Below are 22,467 nucleotides of genomic sequence, written 5' to 3'. Positions count from 1 at the left end.
AAAATTCTGTGCCATTTTACTGATGCTCAACATTTCTTCATTAAAAGATACAAAGAAACAAGAAAGAAAATATTTGAAAACCAGAAAGTTTGGATTACTTTTGAGTTTCTTAACATTTAAAATATCTTTTTCCATTTTTATTTTAATTCTTGAAAATGTTGTGCTTCTGTAAAAAAGACTTTCAATGTTTTTCATTGTACTTTGCAGGGTTTTTCTTTATGCTCACATTTAATTAAACTTTTTTATGTTTATTTTTATTGGCATTCCATGTAGGAAAAAGGCTATTTAAAAATCACATTGATTGTGCAGCTAAGAGTTTCTAACTTTCAAGTACAGATAATTTGCAACATATTCTTACTTATGTTAACTATAAATTTCATTTTATGGAACTAATGAATTTTAATACAACATCTACTAAACATGGCACAATAAAAACTATTCACTCTTGAGTAGAGATGTAAATATCAAATTAAAAAAATTAAAAAATAAGAGACAGTGTATTAACAGAATAATGCAGCTTAATTTCTTAATAAAAGTTATTTATTCAATTACATGTATCCATGTATTTTTTAAAATGTCATTGCGTGCCTAATATGTGACAAACTTTCTGCTGAGAGCTCATTGCGTTTAATTGCCTTATTAAAATCTGGAAGAGCTCAATTTTTATAGTATTGGTTTATCTACCTCCTGCCAATCTCATCCATAAAGTGATCAACTCTTGTTGACTATCAGAGGATATGGTGAAGGAGCCAAGTACAAATTCTGCTGTTTTTTTCCTGCTCTTGTCTTCTTGTTACCACTCCTCCAGCAACATTTCATGCCTTCATGTGTTTCATTTTGTACAATCTCAGGCCTGCTATGCTCAATTAATGTTCCACAATCCAAATCTTTATTCTGTCCTATTTCCTCCTTTCATCTTTAACCCTGTGTTCTCGGTGTCTTAAAATTTGGTTGATAATGGTTGATTGATAAATGATCTTGTATGTTTTCCTCTTATATTTGAAAATGTGTAGAGTAGAAGTCATAAAGGGATGTCTGTTTTTAAAAGTTTTTAAAATTATTTTTAATTTTGGTAAAATGGACATAACATCAAATTTACCATCTAATCATTTTTAAATGTACAGTTCAGTGGTATTAAGTACATTCATATTATTGTAAAATTATCACCACTATCCATCTCCACAACTCTTTTCAACTTGCGAAGCTGAAACTCTGTACCCATTAAAAGAATAGCTCTCCATTTTTCTTTTCACCTCAAACCCTCGAAACCACCACTCTACTTTCTGTGTCTATGAATTTGACAAATTTAGGTACCTCATACAAGAGGAACAGTACAGCAGTTGTCTTTCTTTGTGACTTGCTTATTTAATTTAGTATGACGTCTTTAAGGTTCATCTATGTTGTACCCTGTCATGAGAATTTCCTTCCTTTTTAAGGCTGAATAATATTCCATTGTATGTCATTCCAAGTTTTGCTTATCCATTCATCTATTGATAGACATGTGAGTTACTTCTACCTGTGCCTATTGTGAATAATACTACTATAAACATGGGTGTACAAATATCTCAATATTTCAAGTACAACTTTTTTTTTTCAACTTTGGGGAGCTCTATACCCAGAAATGGATTTGCTGGATTATATGACAATTCTATCTTCATTATTTTGAGGAACTGCCATAGTGTATTCCATACTGGGTGCCATTTTATCATGTTACTATCATTGCACAAGGGTTTTAATTTCTCCACAGTTTTGTTATCACTTGTTTTCTTTTTCTTTATAAACTTAATTTTAATTTTATTTATTTATTTTTTCCTCTCTATATTTCCCTCCCTGTTTCTACCCCTGAGCTATGGATGTTGCCGACTCCCTTTAAGAACTGGATCTCTGAAGGCATGGAGTCTCCTTCAACACGCTAAGATGGGTCACTGGAGCCAGGTGCACGGGGGAAGGTGGGGTGGGGGGCCTGCAGCACCCGGGGTATGGTCCGTGGCCCCACTGGGGCACAAACCCAGGACCTTCTGCATGTCAAGTAGACATGCATACAGTACACTATGGAGCCATCCCCTGGTTTTTTGTTTTTATTTTTTTAATAGTAACTATCTCAATGAGTTTTAAGTGGTATCACATTGTTATTTTGAGTTGCATTTCCCTACTAATTAGTGATGTTTAGCATCTTTTCATGTACTTATTGGCCATTTAGATATCTTAGGAGAAATAACTATTCAAGTTCTTTACCCATCTTTAAATTGGGTTTCTTGGTTTTGTTGCTTATGAGTTGTAAGAGGTCTTTTGTATTCTGGATGATAAACCCTAATCAGTTATAAAATATGCAAATATATTTTCCCATTATGTAGGTGGTCTTTTCATTCTGTTGATTATATCCTTTGATCTATAGGTTTTAATTTTAATGCAATCTAACTTCTTTCTTTCTTTCTTTCTTTCTTTTTTGATGTCTAGTGTATGACACTTTTTCTTCATGTTTTCTTCTGGGTTTAGCTTTATGGTTAGGTCTTTTATCCGTATGAAGTTGATTTTTGTGTATGGTGTAAGGTAAGTGTTCAATTTATTTTTTTTTTGATGTAGATTTCCAGTTTTCCCAACACTACTGGTTGAAAAGACTGTCCCTTCCCCATTATAGAGGCTTGAGATCCTAGGTGAAGTTTATCTGATCATGTGTACAAAGACTTATTTCTGAGCTCTCTATTCTATTCCATTGGTCTATATGTCTGTCTTTATGCCAACTCAACACTGTCTTGATTTCTGTAGACTTTTAATAAATTTTACAATCAAGATGTGTAAAACTTCCAACTTAATTTTTATCAAAGTCATTTTGGCTACTTGGAGTCCCTTGAGATGTCATATAAATTTTAGGATGGATTTTCCTTTTTGTGCAAAACATACCTTTGAGATTCTGATAGAAATTGCATTAAATGTCAGATAGCCTTTGGTAGTATTGACTTATTAACAAAATGTTGTATTCTAATTCATGAATGAAAGTGTCTTTTTCTTTATTTGTATTTTTGAAATTGCTTTTAACAAGATTTTGTAGTTTTAGTGTACATGTATTTAGCTCCCTTGAATAAATTTATTTTCAAAATATAATTGTAAATGGAATTTTTTAAATTTCTTTTTCAGATTACTCATTATTAGTGCAAATAGAAGTGCAAATGAGTTTTCCATGTATTTTTTGGTGTCCTGCAATTTTGCTGAATTCATTTATTAGTATCAAGGGGAAACATTTTTGAGGGTGGAATTTCAGGTGCTGTGACACTTGAGAGGGGGTTTAGGCTATTTGTCCTATGTACCTCAAGGATTAATGTAGGACTGAAATCTTCAGCATGCAAAGGCATATAAACTTCATAGTGTAATAATTTTAAATGTTTAAGACACAGATTCCTTCACATTTTAATTTTGAAGTGAGACATGAAAGGGTAATCCTTCCTAGAATAAATATTCTAATATATGATGATGTGCTGAACAAGATGCATAATTTGCAACTGAATACTGATTTTTAAAGCAATGTCTTGTTAGCAATTGAGAATACTAAAGCAGGAGAAAATAAGAAATGCTCTACTTTTAATATGTTAACACCAATTCCACAACCAACATGAATCCCCAATTTGAGATGTGGTGAAGAAGGAAACTTTATTCAATGCAAACAGCTCAATTGTGATAAGGTACATCTGTGAGAACAGCCGTGGAACAGCTCAACAATGTTATAGCTCAATTTTGAAACACAGGGGTCGTGGAACAGCACTGCTCTGAGGAGGCCCTCCAGTGAGGTCCACTATGCCCCACCCACCGCCTTCTGTGTTTTAGCTCTACAGGAAAATGCAGTCTCCAGTCTTAGGGAGAAAGGGATACTGCATTCTCTGAGGCAGAATGTAGCTGATTTATATAGAAAGAAGTCCCAACCCTTGTTCTCTGATTGGTCTATCCTCATGCAAATAAGGACTCCAAATCCACACAGTTTGATTGGTTCAAAAAGCACTGTCCTGGTGTTCAGAATGGAGACACTGTGATTGGTTGGTGAGAATGTTAATGAGGATATAGCTACGCAGGTGTGATTGGACAGAAGTAGCAGTCTTATTGGTTGAAATACAATTCCAGGAACTTTTTTCTAAATGTTGCCTCAGGCGCAGGTACACAGTGTCGGAAGGCAGTTCAGTGTGAGAAGTAAGCAGTTTAGTATAGGCTTTTCCCTGAAATATGGATTGCATGAGAGGCCCCTGTTTACAAATGGCTACTAAGCTCTGTATTTTAAGTTCGAGCCCAGTTAGCCACCAGGAGTCCTTCCTGGTAGGTAAAATCTTTCTCAGGGTCCAGATATTCTATAAAGACACAGTAGGAAAGTTTTATCTCAGTGTATAAATCCATGGAATGAAAGATCTAACACTTAACTCAGGTCATGTGGGTCTGGTTGATACATTTTCATTAAACTAAAATGAAATAACTTCAACATACAACTCAAGAAATTAGAAAATAAACAAGGAAATAAAATTTAAAAATACAGTTGGAGGCATCAAAGGTAAAAGAAATTGATCAAAGGAAAATGATAAAATCAATGATAAAACCACCATGTTATTTGAAAAAGTACTGAAAGAATCCAGAAAAATATTAGGAGGGAAAAATACATGCACGTAACATGAAATACAACATAGTTAAGTTAACTTTGTTTTAGGAATGTAATGATTACCTTAGTACTTGAAAGTCTATTAATGTAATTCTTCATATGAAATCTTAAATGGCTCAACATGTTGTTAAGCCTGGTTTGAAGAATTGGAAAAGGAATGATTTCTCATGGATCTGAGACAGTTCATTGTACCTGTTGTTCGGTACACGTGTATTAGTGCGAGCTTATCTGATTTTGGCAGCTTTTACAATATTTGGATTCTTTCTCTCAGTTTCACTAAAATTATAGACAAGGCATGTGTTCCTCTTCTCAGTCTACTTATTTAGATTGTTTCTATGAGGATAAGGGGGAAACGATAAGTTTTTTCAACCGTATTTATATGGAAATCTTGGTTTCCATATTACTGCTCGTGTATTTGTTTTTTTTTTTTATTGGAAGGTTCTCCAAGTTTTATTCTAGAAAGTGCTGGGCCAGTGAATGTGGTTCAAATTTATAGGATGTACAGACTCTTCGGATCCTGGGGTGCATCTGAAAACTATTCTCATTTCTGTTCTTCGCCTCTACAATCTTGTGAATTAAAGCTTCATAATTGAATGATTATGTGGAAGCCCAAATGTAGTTTTAAAAAATGTGTCATATAGAAAGCACCAAGCTATAATCCCATGTATGAAAAACATTCATAGTGGTTAATTTGAACAACTATATTCTAGACTCCTTTACCATGAACACGTTATGAGGAAGAGAGAGAGAGAGAGAGAGAGAGAGAGAGAGAGAGAGAGAGAGAGAGAGAGAGAGAGAGAGAGAGAGAGAAAATAATCACTGGTTGTGAATAAAGTTCCAGTATTCTGTGGTTCACAAAAGCCTGGAAAGTGTGTCACCCTTACTGCAGAGCATTGCTTAGGTCAGGTACCTAATACTTGGTCCGAAAGGAACACTCATGCCATTGTGTGATGGTCTTCTCCTAAATTATAGTTTGTGTGTCCTGTAAAATATGTTTCGTTTTGTTTTGTTTGCATTTAATCTAGGCAGTTACTTTGTATTCTGACCATCAGGAAACATGGAGTGATGAAACTGGGGTAGCCTGACAGCTGAGTTAGTTTGTGTGGAGTGGGCTTTCTTGATGGTTTCTGCCCACTAGAGGGCACTGTAGGACTAATTAGAAATTACTTTCTGATGGTCTAAAGAGTTTAACAGTTAAGACAGAAGACCAGTGAGCTGTGAGACAAATTATAAAGAGCTACGATGAAGGGAATGGTAATAGTGTTGGTGTAAAGTTTGTGTCAGGTTTTCGGGTGCCCCTCTATGTGATCTTTAGAAAGCTAGAGTCCTTATGCTATGAATTTTCGCGAGGATGGTTCTCAGCAGAGGCATCTGGGATAGGACATTAGCGTTAATTGGGAATCTGGAAGTTCAACAGAGAACATCTATTTAAGCTGTTTTCAACTTTTTAATTGCTATGACTAAAATGTCCCAAACCTACGGACTTAGAAAGTAATCCACTAGACCTCATATCCTAACTTTTCATATATCTTCCTGAAGGTAGAATGAACTAAAATAAAGAGAAGATGAAGGAAAACATATAAATGCAAATACAAGGAAAGTAAGAGGACAATATTTAATTTGAGCGGCAAAGTGTGGTCGCATCAGAATCAGCTGTGTGAGTCAACAGGGTGTCCATGAGTTGGAACAGAGAGGTGGAAATTAAGTAAGAGTGGATATTTTACACATACCTAATTGTTTACCAATAAAATGTTTGATGGAATAATTTTCCACGCAGATGGTGGCAGTGTATCTTGCTTTCCAGAGCTCTCCAGATTTCAAGAAAATGTATTTACTTCTGCAATACACAATACATGTTGTCAGATAGTTTTCCTTTATTAGAATTTTATATAACTGAATCTTAAATTCTCCATGATATCACACAATTTGGCAAACGGGGTCACTTCTTAAAGTGTTACATAGCCTTCGATACACTGATTCTTCTAGAAACAACTACTTGTCCTCACACATATTGCCCAAACTCGGCTTACATAGAGGGTTTTTGAAAAAACAGCCTTATTCCTTCGAGCATTGGAAATATTTCCCCTTACACTCCTGCACTGTTGACACCACTATTTTGGAGAGATGACTGTGCCATCTGACTGGGCCACTGTGGGTGGAGTTTCCTGTTACTTGAATGACAAGGCTCAGATGTGACTGGTGCTCAGTGAGTCTGGTGGAACCTAACAACTTGAAAGACAACATTTGTCTGATCTAGGACTCTACTCCCTCCAGAGCAGGGGCAAAGGCACCACAGTGACTGGGCAAGGAGTCATGGAGAGACACTGGGGAGCTCTGCTGGGGCTTCTGTGGGTCCAGGTTTGCTGTGAGTCGGCTCTGTCCCACATGGGGGCCTGGGGAGTGTTTAACAGGAGACAGTGGGAGGATGAGAAGAGAGAGCTGCTCGGAGCTCCTAGACAGTCCTGCTTGGGTGCTCCTTGGGATATTTCAGTTTTAGAACTGCATCATTAGTCCCCAGTGACATCATTTGTGTCTGTTTTACTTTTCCCAAGCAGGGGTGAGAGGACTGGAGGTGGAGCAGAGTCCTTCATTCCTGAGTCTCCAGGAGGGGACCAACGCTACTCTGAGGTGCAGTTTTTCTGCCACTGTGAACATTCTGCAGTGGTTCCGACAAGATCCTGGGGGCAGACTCACCAGTCTGTTTTTCCTGACTTCAGGGATGAAGAAAAATAAAAGGTTAAGCTGCACATTGAATTCTAAGGAACGGTACAGTACCCTGCATATCACGGCCTCCCAACTGAAGGACTCAGCCACCTACCTCTGTGCAGTGGAGGCACAGTGCTCCTAGGTGATCTGCAGCCTGTACCCAAACTGCAGCTGGGCCTCCAGCCCCACCACTCCCATGGGGCTTGTGTGTTGCCCCTACAGTCGCCTTTGCACATATCTGGGTTTTCAAATTTATATTTCAGCACTGTTTTCCTTCTTAAAATTAGAGTCTTCAGGACTGTCATATCACTTGTATTTTTTTTTTTGCCCTTTTTCTACCCCAAAATCTGTCAACAGGTAAAAAGCTCTCATACGAAACCATTAAGACAATTGATAAAGATGCCAATATCCAGTGCCCTGTTGAAAAAAATCCTCTTGCAGGTAGCCCATAAATTCCATGTGAATTCCTGTGCTGGAATAGGCTTGGAAAAATCTGTGATGGTCAACATATAGAAAGAGATGACTCAGTTTTTCAGCTAACTGCAGATGGTTCTACTTTCCATAAAAAGAGGAAAGTGCATGTAATTTTTTAAATGTTCATAGAAAAGTTATTCAGTCCTAGAAATAGAAATATAACAAAAATAATTTTATTGAGGATCAGGCATTCATCTAATTTACTACATCTATTATCTATCTCAGTATTGATAAAACTTAGGAATTAAGTAGTCTCTGCTTTTTACACATGAATAAAATGAGGATTGCAGAGCCTAAGCTGCTTGCTTGAACTCAAATTATTACTGAATTAATGAAACTTGGGTGACATGAGACCTTATACTCTGAGCTACCTGATGTAAAAACTCTTTAGAATCATTTAATTTGAACTATTACTATCAATAAATTTGCATAATGTTAATATGTGCATCACCACCCTCAATATTCATTTAGGTCTCTTCTTTTAAATTTAGCTTACTGGGTAACATTGATTAATTACATTATATAAGTTTTCAGATGTACAATTGTAAAATACATCATCTGTATATTGCATGTATGCTCATGACCTACAATTTAGTCTCCTGTATCATTCATATATTAGACCTCCTGTACCCTCTTAATCCTGCCCCACCCCCCTTCCCCTCTGGTAACCACTATACTGTTGTCTGTGTCTATCAGTCTTATGTCTTGTTTGTTCATTTGTTGCTCTGTGTTTTCTATCCCACATATGAGTGGAATAAGATGGTTTTGTTCTTTTCCATCTGTCTTATTTTACTCACTATAATACTGACAAGATCCATCCATGTTGTTGTAAATAGCAATATTTCATAATTTTTATTGGCTGAGTAATATTCCATTGCATATATGTAACACCTTTTCTTTACCCAATCATTTCTCAAAGGACACTGATATTATTTCCATGTCTTGGCTATTATAAGCAATGCCGTTGTGAACATAGCTGTACATACTTCTTGCCAATTAGTATTATCAATTGCTGGGTTATATGGGAGGACTATCCTTATTTGGGTGGGGGGCTTCATAATGTTTTTCATTGAAGCTGAACCAATTTACACTCCCACCTGCAGTGTATGAAGGTACTATTTAGGTCATTTATAAAGAACAACTTGTATTGAAGAGCTCAGGGAAATTTCATTCTGTTCCATTAAAATCCATGTCTTTTCCTTGCATTTTGAGTGACTATTACTCATGAGTACATAATATTCTTCACAGTTTGAGGAAGGAAGCAGAAACCTTCCAGAACTATTCTTAAAAAAACAAAAAACAAAAAACAAAAAAAACCCCTTTTTTGGTGTAGCCAGAGACAAAGATTTCTGGCAACCAAAGCTGAAGCTTAAAGTTGTATTAATGTAGGGCATTGATAGGAAGGTCTGGGAATTTGAACATTAAGATGAAGACAAATGGGCAGACTTTGGTAATGCTGAGAGCAGGGCCAGCTTCTCAGGCATGTGACCTTTGAAGTTGCAGAAGGAACCCTGCTTTTGGTTTAATGCTCTGTGATCACTCTCTTGAAATTCTTAATGATTTAAGAGTTTTTACTTCTGTTTTCTAAGAGAAATCCCATAAGCGGTTGAAATATGTGTGGGCAGAGTAGATAAATGGGCAGGATATAGGACAGGAACACATGTAGGCTCAGGTTCAAGATCCCAGCAGGGAGAGTGAGTTCAGCAGTTGTCAGGGCCACCTGCTGTGCCTGTGCATAATTTTCACTATCTGGGACTCTGAGAAGGAGCAAAGGGGTGCAGTAAACTTTGTCAATAGATTATCACAAAATGAAAATGTGTACATGAACATTTTTGTAAAGTGGCTTGGCAGTTTCTTACAAAAGTAAACATGCTATTACCATACAATCCATTAATGGCATTTCTGGGTGTTTACCCCAAGCAGTTAAGAAGTTATGTCTGTGCAAAACTTGTCCAGTGGTGTCCATAGCAGGTTTATTCATAATTGTCAAAACTTGATGGCAACCAAGATGTCCTTAGTAGATGAAGAATAAATAAATGGTGGTGCATCTAAACAATGAAATGTTATTTAGTATCAGAAAGAAATGAGTTATCAAGCCATGAAAAGACAGGGAAAACCAAAAGCACATTACTAAATCAAAGAAGGCAATCTGAAAAGTCTACATAGTGTATGATTTCAACTATATGATATTCTGAAAAAGGCAAAACTGTGGAGAGACTAAAAAAAAAAAAAACAACAGTGGTAGCCAAGGGTTGAGGGGAGAGGGGGGATGACTAGGCAGAACAAAGAGGATTTTTAGCGATGTGAAACCAGTCTCTGGGTTACTGTAATGATGGACACATACCATTATACTTTTCTGTAAGCCCATAGAATGTACAACACCAAGAGTAAACCCTAATGTAAACTCTAGACTTTGGGTGATAATGAGGTGTTAATGTATGTTTTTCAATTATAGGAAATATACCACTCTCATGGGAAAGTTCATGTGTGCGGTGGGATGTATATTGGAACTCTCTGTACTTCTTTCTTTTCCTGTTACCATAAAATAACTGAAAAATAGATTTAAAAAAAATTAAACTCATCTGAAATGAAACTCATTGGTAAGAGTTAAAGAATTTTAGAAATGTGTTCCACTAGAAACATTACCTAATGTCATTTCCCACGGCTTCTCTGAAAAAGAGTTCTTATTTCCATTTTGCACTGGATTTCAAAAATAACATGGCCAGCCTTGGCTGGGCATTTTATACCCCCAAACTAACCTTGCAAGGTGAATGGCCAGAAGGCAGAATGCAATTGGATTGTTGTAGGAAGTCCTTCTTGCTTTGCATTTTATTAAGCTCCACCAACTCCTCCAGGTTCTCCCAGTTGTGGAGATTTTCTTTCTCCTTTTCCTATAGGATTTATATGATACACTATATATACACATATAAGAAATAAGTCTCCAGAAGAACATACTTTTCACCCATGGCTCAGTCATGGAGCCACCTCTATATTATTACCTGTGAGGATCTTTACACTCAGTGGCAAAATCCCATTTCATTTCATTTTACTCTGAACTTAGGGTCCTCTCGATCCAATAGTGATCTTAAAGGAAAAGTAAAAAACTAGATAAGAACTCACCCCGAGTACCCCGTCTCTGTCACTGAAGAGGCACTAGATATGGTTAGGGGCTATCTCAGACTCACTAGACTTCATGGGAACACGAAAATGACCTTGGGGTTCCATAATAGAAAACAATTCCTTCCCATTCACACACCACTCTACATTGCACATGACCAGTCCTCAATAAAAATAATTTTAGAGCTCCAAGAAATCCTTTTGTTCAACCTTATTTTACAAAGACAAAGTAAGTTCAACATGCCAGTAGTGTACAAGCTAGGAGTAGAAGAAGATTGGATTTCCTCACCTTTCTTTAACATTCTTTCTTTTGCTTTCTTCTTGCAGGATTGTATTGCTTAGTAAAGAGAATCTGTCTAGTTTAACCCAGCTGTATAGATCTCTGCAGTTTGGGTGTGAGATTGTCGATTATTTTGAAGACTCAAATGGAGAATTCTAATTCATGTAAATGTTTGTTATCTTGGGAAGGACAGGAGACTCAGGCTGAGCCGCTTTATTCTACCAATAAACCACTACCAGCATCACTCAGACTTTTGTAGGAGTAAGCCAAAGATGATGCTGCCATCTTCAATATCTCAACAATGGATATATACTAAGGACTTTTCTGAAGATAGCAAACATATTCAACATCCCAGGTAGGTAGAAACTCCTTGAGGCAGGATATGAGTATAATGAGCATAACTCACACATTGTCAGCAAAAATGATAACTGGAATTAGAAGAATCATGCCGCTGGCAGTCTGAGAAGATGATAAATAAAGGTTATCCAGGCCAAGGTTTGATGATAACTAAAGCAATATTCTAGGAAATAATCATGGAGCCAGGAATTTTGTCCAAGACATGGCTGTATCTGTGCTATGGTTAATACATAAAACACTAGTTTTCACGAGATGCTCACATTCACTTCATTCTCTTCAGTTCTGCATGCCATGACTCAGAGGGGCATGTATTGATCTAAGCATCTGTCTTCCAAAGGAGGAAAATTTGTCCAGAGAAGAATTTGAGAAATCTTACCATATGAAGAATGGGTGAGAGAATGGAAGATCCTCAATATCAGGAAATTATACACACACACACACACACACACACGTTTTATATATACACTTATATTTATATAGTGAGTAATATTCTTCAGCTTTGCTGTCTTTAAATCTATAAGGGCGTAAGATGTGGAAGAGAGATTGATTTACTCTTTGTAAATCCAAAGGACCACTGAGTTCAAATTAGGGGAGGAGCTCCCATTTCTCCAAAGGGGTCCATCTTGCATTCCCAAGGACTGTTTCTCATGATCAGTTCTTTAACGTCAGTTCTGATTTGTACTATTCACTTAGCAGACACAGGCAATATTTAGACTTCCCTAGATGTATTCTCAGAGAGGTTATCAAAAAATTCCAAGAAGTTAAAGTGTATGAGAAAGAGTTTTTGGCAGAGAAAAATAATTCTGAAAACTCACAGGCCTGAAGGTCTTTATCAAAGAAGATTTATTAGAATACTATAGTAGAGTTCAGGAGGAAAATGATGGAGTATGGGATCTGAGTCAGCAATAGTCTGGGAAGCAGGAATCCATGGCAGGAGAGTTGACTTATCTTTTAGAAGATGTTCCAGTAAGGATACGTGTCAGTACTTACATTTTAGGACAAGCCATTTGTTTTGATATGAAAATATGAAAGCACTTCAAGAATCAACTCATACATGGTTATATTTTGTGAATCTGCAGCCTCAGAACCTGTACTCTTTCAATACTTTGCAGAACATAAGACACAGAGCACTGAAATGGATTTTTAAAAGCATGTCAGATTTTTCATTGTAAATCAACCCAATCTATGAATCATATTGTTTTCTATTGTCGAAATATTAATAACTCATGGAAGATATTCTCTGTTCCCTTATCACTGAGATTTAATCCTTTACTTTTTATCACAGTCATCTTGAGTGAGGGAAGATTTTCATTTTGACTTTTAGTACTGCAAATTCTCTGGGAATAGGAAGGTCAAGGGAAGAACAAGACCAGCTGAGAGGGACAGTCTGAGACAACAGGCACTGGAAATACCGAATGATCTTCGTTTATTCTGACCTTTGACTTACATGTTCCTTTTACATTAGTCACATTGATATCATTTCACTCAGTTTTTCTCCATAATGGATTTAGCTGAGAAAGGAGGTTATATATTTTCTTTGTTTAAAAGAGTGAATAATCACCAAGGTCAGAGCGGCATTATTCCCAGTGGCCAGGACATGAAAGCAACTAAAGTATCCTAGGCTAGGTGTTTAGCTAAAGAAGCTGTGGTACATATATACAATGGAATATTCCTCACCATAAGAAGAGATGAAATACTACCATTTACAACAACATGGATAAACCTAAAAATAATCATACTAAGTAAAATAAGCCAGACAGAAAAGGTTGCTAATCACATGCTATCACTTATACGTGGGATATAAACCTAAAAGCAACAAATGAACAGGACAGACAAACAGAGATTCATGGACATCGACTATAGACTAGTGGTTACCAGATTGTACGGGGTGAGATGGGGGGAGATAGACGGGATAAAGGGGGTCAAATATATGGCGACAGAAAGAAATCTAACTACGGGAGGTGAACACATAGTGTAAATACATATATATGCCTTATTGTTAAAGTGTACATTTGAAACTTATTGGATTTCATTAACCAATGCCACTTTAAAAAATAATTTAAAAAAATAAATTAAAAAGTGAATAATGGCACTTTTCTGACAGAAACATGTGAACCCCGGCCATCGTGGTAAAGTGCCTACAGCATCTGTTTCATTCCAACATTTAGACAATGAGTCAGTAGAGGTCAGAGACTGAAATCTTGTTCTCTACATTCTTTCTTGATTTGATCTCTGATCTAAAGCTTACTTTGTTTGACTTATTGCTGCCATAATGCCTCTGTGTCCCTATAGGCACAGGGTCAGAGAACATTGAACCAGCAATTTCAGTAGTTTTAGATGTGACCACAAGGTGGTAGTGCTCCTCTGCTGAAGCTGAATATGTGGAAGGTTCATTTTGGTGGATTCTAAATGAATAGCCTATAGAGGAGCATAGCCCTTCTCCTATTGGCTGAGTAGTGCATGTAAGAAACTCTTATGTTTGTTAGAGAAAAGAAGGGATATTTTGATGATAGAAGAATCTCCTCTGTCTCTAGATTACAGGTCCATAGTGGATCCTAAATGGGAAGAATGCTGAAGACAACCTTTATAGTTTTATTCATGTCCTTGTGGCTGCAGATGGACTGTGAGTTGAGGGTTTATGAGAATCAGAGTGTATTAGCGGTATTATTTAGAAGTCCAGACTGGCTTTATTCGGGTTTCCTCTAGTTACTGTAGAACAGGAAAATTCTGAAGCATAATGATCTAGTAACACTTCTCCTTTTTCTGACTTTTCTTTCTGCATAGGGGTCATCCGAGGAGAAAAAGTGGATCAACATCCTTCCATCCTGAGCGTCCAGGAGGGAGACAGCTCTGTTATCACCTGTACTTATTCAGATAGTGCCTCAGGATACTTTCCTTGGTATAAGCAAGAAGCTGGAAAAGGTCCTCAGTTCATTATAGATATTCGTTCAAATAAGGACGAAAAAAAAGATGGAAGAGTCACTGTTACACTGAAGAAGGCGGAGAAACAGCTCTCCCTGCGCATCGAAGCCACCCAGCCTGGAGACTCAGCTGTCTACTTCTGTGCAGCGAGTCCACAGTGCTTCCCAGGCACCTGCAAGCTGTGCGCAAACCTGCGAGTGGAGCAGCGCCCCCTTCTTCGAAGGGACAGAACTTCAAGCACAGCATTTGTCAGATCGTGTTTGTTTGCAAATAGAATCAAATACGTTGTTTGTTAAAAACATGTAATAAATAGGTTAGATTCAAGATGACCCAGAAAGAGTAGAACATTCTGTTGGTGACTTTTGTGTAATGGATTCTTGAAGGAAGTCAGTAATGTTTTATTTTGAAATTGAGGCTTTAAGGATGACTTCACATTTGTTTTCTCTCTGTCCCATAGTATCTCCTTAGTATCAATATCGCAATCCTTATTAGGGATGGTCTTTTAACATTTTTTTTACAAGAAGTTAGGGTGTCATTTCAAACACATGAATACTATAGCTATGGCTATCCCAGAAAACTGAAGGCAGCCTGGATGGGATGTGATCAACTGCCTTTTGACTATGTTGAATTTAAGATGTTTGCCACATCCAACTGAAAATATCCAGGGAGCAACAGAATAACTTGAATGTGCTCACACAATACAAAGGGATTTTAATCTGTTCCCATGAATATGACGCAATTTAACATTAATTATTGAGACCTGATTACGGAACCAGACTCCCTAATCTTGAATCTTTGTGCCCCTGTAACGTTGGGCAAGTTTTTTGTGCCTCAGCCTCCTTATGTAAAATGGGTAAAAAAGTACTTACTCCAACATAGTTGAGAAAATTATGTCAAGTTCTTAGAATGCCATACAACATTTAACTGGTCTATAAATGTCTACTCTTGGTTGAAATAAAAAAGGTATTCTAGTTCTAAATGATCACAAACAGTGTTATTTTCCTAATCATGTTCTGTTGCGGAGACAGTTAGGAAGAAGAGTCAGAGTCTGGAAATGCTTTTACTAACATGGATAAGGGAGAGGAGGAATGGCAAGGAATGGCAATGCTAGTATCCCCCACCCCTGTCTCTATGGCTTTTTATTAAGTTTCACAATAATGCTGGCTTCGTGATTAAATAATAGTTACTCTAAGGTCAGAGGATACAAGCTGGATATAAGCTACAGCTAATTCCCAGATTCAGCCTCAAAGCCACCTCTGTGTTCTCAGCTATCACCTCTTTCTCTAGTCCCTACCACCGTGTTATCAGCTACTTCTTCTCTTTTTCTTATCCTTGTCCCTAGAGCATGAAGTCCCAGAATAGATCAGGCATGTGCACCCTCCCTGCAATGTGTCCTTGTGTGCAAGTCCACATCTGCTTCTGATGACCATGTTGCTCCAAGCACCAGGCATCCCGCCAGGACTGCAGGCATTTCTCACAACATGTTCCATGAAAGGTGGAAGCAAGTGTAACTCACAGAGAACAGGGTGTTTTAAACAATCTATTTTTAAGCAGCAAGCTTCAAAAGCAAGTTCCTGATCCTTAAAGTACAGCTATTGATGATGTAATTATGAGTGATCAATTTTTCCTGTTGATTAAGCATTGTGTTTTGAAAACAGCACCTATCATTAGGCTGGTTATACAATACAACATTATATGCATAACGTGGAGAATATGTACAATACCAAAAATATGAATTCAATAATTCTGTAATCAGATAATATTGGTAAAATCTGCATTACTCCTACCATCAATTTTTATTTTAATTTGCTTCATTTTTAAATTTAACATGATTTTTTATTTTATATTTTATATTTCAACTACAGTTTGCAGTTAATATCATATTAGTTTTAGGTGTACCACTAATTTGTCTAATACCCACATGACACCATACATAGTTATTACAATATTACTGAGTGTCTTCCCTTTGCTGTAATTTACGTCATTGTGACTATTTTGCAACCACCAATATCTATTTCTTAATTAATAGTATATCTTGAATTCAGTATTCCCCAAACATCTGCTTATCAATAGCTCTGTGAGAGATTATAATAAATTACAGTTTTATAATAATTTTATTTTATATCTGTGGTAAAATGTGAGTCCTTTCTATGTACTCTGACCACTCCCTTTTTAAGAAAATGTGACCTACGTTTTCCTTTAGAGCCCAGTGATGGCATATATCATTTGTACATTTGAGAAATTAGGATACGAAATTATTCGAGAATGGAAGCTTTGGATTAGACTAACAAATCTATTCTCTTCTACCAAATTCTATATGTATCTGTTCACATTTACTCTCTCATAGAATTTAGAAGAGAGAGTTGTGGGTTATTCACTACTATGGCTGCAATACCCAGCACGAACTTTTTCATGTAGCTTATAATCAATCAGTAGGTGATGTGATTTCTGCTATTTATCCACATTTTTAACTTAAGCTTTGTGATATAATTAAATTTATAAATTGATTTTTGCACAACAAAACTCTATGGTATATATTAGATTCTTTGGTTAAGAAAATACTATTTCTTTTCATTTATGTGATTTTTTTGTTGCCCTCAATAAAGCTCTGTTGTTTTAAGATAATTTAATTTATTTCTAGACTTGTTATTTTTTGTTACCCTGATGAACCATGAAATCCTACTTTCTTGGGTATATGGGACAATTTTTATATATATATTTTAGCCACTTTACTATTATTAGTAGATTGCGCAAAGGCATTGGACTAATGGTGAATTTAGAGATAGCTTGTTACAGATCTCCCTGCCTCATTTTCATCATTTGACTGAATTGAACATAACTACCAGTAATGTTCTTTAATATATCTATAACACTAAAAGAGATAACTCTTTTTAAAGTTATCTCTTTTAGTGTTATAGATATATCAATGAAATGAAGGAAATGTTGCATTAATAGTTAATTCTCTAATTCTCCCACCCCTGGTGAAGAGTAGGCTATTTTCAAGGTCGCTGATATTCTTTCTGAGGTTGGATATAATTGGTGGTTGGAATGGTGAGATGATCCATCTTGGCAGAATTATGGTTGTCGGTTATTAGCTAACTGGTTTGTTCTCATCAGGAAGCCATTAGATTAAATTAGGTTTATAAGATCTGACTAAGAAAGGCCAGTATTGTAGCCCAGCACCTCAATGGCTTTTATTACGTTCCTCACTGCACCTACAGTTCCTGACCCGTGAAGGAAAAGTGACTCTTGATGGATCTGTTTCCTCCAAGACTGGCGGAGGGAGAGGGATGCATGGCTTCTATTTTATTGATTTATTCTCCTTGAACCAAACTGGAAGACAAAGAGGTCACAGTGACTATGGACTTAACTGCTTTATCACATTTTGGTGAGAATTATCGAATTGGAGAAGAAGAAATGCTCTAGGCAAAGTGTTCAGTGTGTGCAGAATGTGCAGTTAGTACTTACTTAGACGCCGTCAAGACTGAAACCTTCACCAAGATTTGTGCATTGGTTTCCTACTGCCTCTGGAAAATTTACGACAAACGTAGGGCCCTCTCTTGATCCTGCAAAGCCAGACCAGGTGTTGACAGCCTCCTTTTTGCTTGCTTTCCATGCCACAGTGCTGATGGCTCAAATTGCTGTGGTTTCTCTCAGTCCTGCAGGGGGCGGGGGTGGGAGGGGGGGAAAGGGGAGGAAGGACTTTCTGCGCATGCTCACTAGCCTGTTGCGACTGTTCACTCTCATTGCCCTCCTGTGTGCACTGGAAGCTGGCCACTGAGTGGGATGGTGTGTGGGTGAGGTGCTAAACCTTTAGGGTGCCTATAGCCGGTTGTGAGAATCTGCAAGAGAATGTCTTAACAGCTCGTGGGCAGGTTTCTGATGAACACTGTTCTGTGGTTAGTAGGATTCTTGTCCCTTTAATGCCCACTGAGAGCCCTGGCAGCTGTTCTCAGAGGTGTTTCCTACTTCCACGTTGGACAGCACAGCTCAGTATTGTGGATGGGGCAAGAAAGAGGTAGGTCTCTTTGGCAGCACCCCCCAATGTCCTGAGGAGGTAGGCGCTCATTCACATGTTCTCATTTTTCCCTGTGGAAAAAATCAAGGCTTGGAAGATTTCTCTTGGCACTGAGCTGTGCTGCATGGAGGGAGGCGTGACTAGGGTAGAGTGAGATTGTTCCCCTTATCCTTTTCATGCTTCCAAGCTCAGATATTTTTGCTCCGACAGTGTGCTTCTCCCACAGAGTAACTTCTCTATTGGACTCCTGGACACTTTATTTAGTGTATGATTGTAAATATTGGTAATTTGGGTAGGGGGCTAAAGACGGTAGAAAATTCCTGTCTTGCTATTTTGATCTCAGTGATCTTAATTTGTATTTTTAAATAATCATGTCGAAAAATTGCCTATTTTTTTTTGATGTACAATTTTGAATTTGAATTTTAAATTTTGAATTTGAATACATTGTATAGATGTGTAACTGTCCCATGATCATGATACAGAACAGCTCCATTGCTCCCCAAAATTCTTTTTTGCTTTCCTGTTGTAATCACACACTCATCCATTCATAAGTTCTTACAAACATTGTCTCTTCTATATTTTTATCTTTTTAAGAGTGTCACATTGATGGAACCATACAACACATAACCTTTCAGGATATTTGATCCTTGGTGGGAGGAAGCACTTGCCTCTGGACACATGCATGATTTTCATCCCTGCCAAAATCTCTCCGTTTTTTCTACGCTTGGCATTTTGAACTGTTAAGTAAATTTTATTAGCCTAGTTCATCATTTCAAGTGTTTGAATTTCTATTGATGAAGAATTTCTATCAATTCACTCTAGCAGTACCAAAGGAGTTATTGTTATTTTTTGGCTTCTCCAGAACTTGGCATTGAATGACATCCCACAAGTCTTTACTTTGCTGCATAACAATGGCTTTGTAGGAGGTAACTATAGCATTAGCATGGGAATTATCTTAAGTAAAGACTGTACCTAAGCAAGTTATTTTATTAGTAAGAGAACAAAGTCAGTTAAATCAGAAATATCAAACATTCTAGTACCAAAGTGGATATACTTGTAAAGGTATGAAAAGTGGAAGAACGCAAAGGAGAGTATGACAATCAGAGGTTCTGATCATCTAGCAGAACTCTCTTCTAAGGGTATTGGGTAAAGATGCCTACTTTATGTAATTATATGCTTGTTTCAAGGATCTTGAGTGAGTACTCACGTTTAGTGAGCTGTCTGCTTCTGACGATGCCTGTAGAACTGCATTTAAAGATTTCTAATGTAATTTTTCAACTCTTGTCATTTAAGGATGTCATCCTAGTTGGGAAACATGCAGCCAAGGATCAATTTCTTGTACTTTAGTCTACTGAACTGGTAGTAAATAGTACCTAATAAAGTCATGTTACAGGTCGCAATGCACAATGGCAATCTCTCTGAATTTCTTTTCAGAGAACCCAGTCAAATGTTTTAGGTCATGCAAATGCTGATTAAAGAAAAGCAACCTATGGATTTTGGTAAAAGGACTGGGTATCATGGGAATATTTTTCCTGTTGAGAGTGTGAAAGATTAAAAATGTATAGATGGGGACATTCTGAGTTAGATGAGCCTATCAGTGACCCGTTCTTAGCAATACAACATGTAACTTTGCGAGGGGAAGAATGCAGGCCCATAAGAGGTAAGGGAAAAAATGTGTTAGCCCATTGGATTTAGGAATGTCTGATACAGTAATTTATTTCAGTTTTAATATTCCATTTGTACTTTCCAGTTTTTCAGAAGATTGGGAGATGATAAGAAACGCAAAGATTCTGTGTGAGGACAAAAGCTTATATAACTGTTCCCAAGAAATTCGTTCTCTGTATAGAGATACATTAAACTGGCATAGGTAGTAAACAGAAAATCAAATTGGTTTTTAACTACTGTGATGGCCGTGGCTTTTTGACAGGACAATGCATCAAGCCAATAGCAAACAAAATACTATTCCTACCACATTTCATGTCCAATGGAGGTAATGCAATTGTGTACAATTCTTTCGCATATCCTCAAATGTTTCCTCTGGACAGTATTCCAGTTTATATCCCTCCTGCATAGTATTTAATGGGATTTTGTTGTTTCCAAGAAAGTCATGAATTGGCCCAAATCTGTGCAATTCTAGAAAGGTTTCCCCACCAGAGTGTGTTTATTATTGCGGGCAATATATCACTAGAAAAAATAGATGCTCGGGAGTCTAGCATTTTCTACCTACACAGGAAGCATGTGACATGATACACTTGTTCTATATCTGCTAACTCTATTTCCTGTGTGAGGGCAGAGCATCATATAGCCCAGTACCTTGCCTTTTCCTCTTAAGCACAGGGTATAGAATTAAGACCTGGATTTGAGACAGAACAGAGGACATTTCACTCAAGGGAAGAGCTCCCACTATGCTGATCGCCAATGTGCTGAGAACAGTCATAGCCTCTATTTGTCTTGGTAAGGATGGCCACAAACATAGGACTTAAGCTCCTCTCAGTCCCTAAGGCTGTGGGGAGAAGCAGATAATTATTGTTCGATGAGGTTAAAAAGGGAGGATAATGGGCAATGGAACCAGAGTGCTGGGCCCTAAGCCACTTCCTCCCTTATACCCTCATGGTGACAAATAAGGGGTCAGTCTATGTTTTTTCTCTTTCCTGCAGGATCGAGCATGACCCAGAAGGTAACTCAGGCCCAGTCTGCAATTGCTGTGATGGAGGACGAGGCTGCAACCTTGGACTGTGTATATGAGACTAGCAGTTACATCTATTACTTATTCTAGTACAAACAACTGCCAAGTGGGGAAATGACTTACCTTATTCACCAAGAGTCTTATAATGAACAAAGTACAACAGAGGGTCAATATTCTCTGAACTTCCAGAAATCAGCCAGTTCCATCGACCTCACCATCACATCCTCGCAAGTTGGAGACTCAGCAGTGTATTTCTGTGCTTTGAGAGAAGCCACAGTGATGTGGGTGCCCGAGGGAGCTCCACAAAATTGTTAATATGAGATAAGGCCTCTGGGGAGAGATTATCACAGACAGGGTGAAGCAGGGGCTGTGTCAGCACAGGTGGGGTTTTGGTAAAGAAACTTAGTTCAATTCATATAGAATGTCTAGATAGTTCATCCATTAAAAGCATATCTATCTCCTATTCTTAAGAATACATTAAGATAGAATATAAAGCATCTTAAAAATTATAAAACAAAAAGACAAGCAAAACTTTTAATCTTGTGTTGGTTTTATTGAAGTGGAAGATTGATCTAATTATCTTTAGACCAGATAGGTGACCCTACCAATGTGTTGTTAATTTATTTAAATCTTCAGAATCATTCATACATTTATGCGTTCATATCAAATACTTTAATGTACTTGTAATAAAAATGATTTTATTCACTGATTTTTCTAAAAGGAAATAGTATCATTATTCAATGAGGTAAAATAAATTATTTAATTTAGATTTCTCTCCATAATCATATTAATGACCTCTTGCACAGTAGAATAGATTTGAAATGTTCCCCAAAGTACCTTTCTTTGACTCTTCTTTTTGTGACATGGTCATAATTTTTAGAGAGCACCTAAATGCTTTTCATTTAGAGGCAGATGTTTAAAGTGGGAATTTGTCTTAACCTCATGAGTCTCTTGCTTTCTCTCCACCTCCCCCCCTCCTCGCCCCTCCTCCAGCAGCCAGGGCCAGGCGGCAGCTGCATGGCAACCAGGAACCATCTGGTATTGTCCAGTGTCTACTTCCTGTCTCTATGTATGTTTCCTGTGTGTGTGTGTGTGTGTGTGTGTGTGTATTTTTTTTTTTTTTTACAGATGTTTCAATAGGTTCTCAGAAGCAAGGGGTTTTACTTTCTGTTCCACACTAGTGTTTAAAACCTCTCAGTTAGTTGTCAACATTTAAAAATCAGACATCCCATTAAAAACCGGATTCCTAGCTTCTCTATAAAGATTGGAAGATC

At 37.3% G+C, this 22,467-nt stretch overlaps 1 gene segment (V, D, J or C); it reads left to right on the top strand.

Moving 5' to 3' along the window:
- The first annotated feature begins 14,050 nt into the window (after positions 1-14,050).
- Positions 14,051-21,283, top strand: LOC107506557. The segment is given in 4 exon segments: positions 14,051-14,190; positions 14,352-14,737; positions 19,370-19,433; positions 21,165-21,283. Coding segments are annotated over 4 exon segments (633 nt in total).
- The last annotated feature ends 1,184 nt before the right edge of the window (positions 21,284-22,467 follow it).

Source organism: Rousettus aegyptiacus, unplaced genomic scaffold, assembly GCF_014176215.1.
Source record: "Rousettus aegyptiacus isolate mRouAeg1 unplaced genomic scaffold, mRouAeg1.p scaffold_m13_p_3, whole genome shotgun sequence".
NCBI lineage: Eukaryota > Metazoa > Chordata > Mammalia > Chiroptera > Pteropodidae > Rousettus > Rousettus aegyptiacus.
Note: the sequence above shows the minus strand (reverse complement) of the source record. Positions and strands in the feature narration are given on the sequence as shown.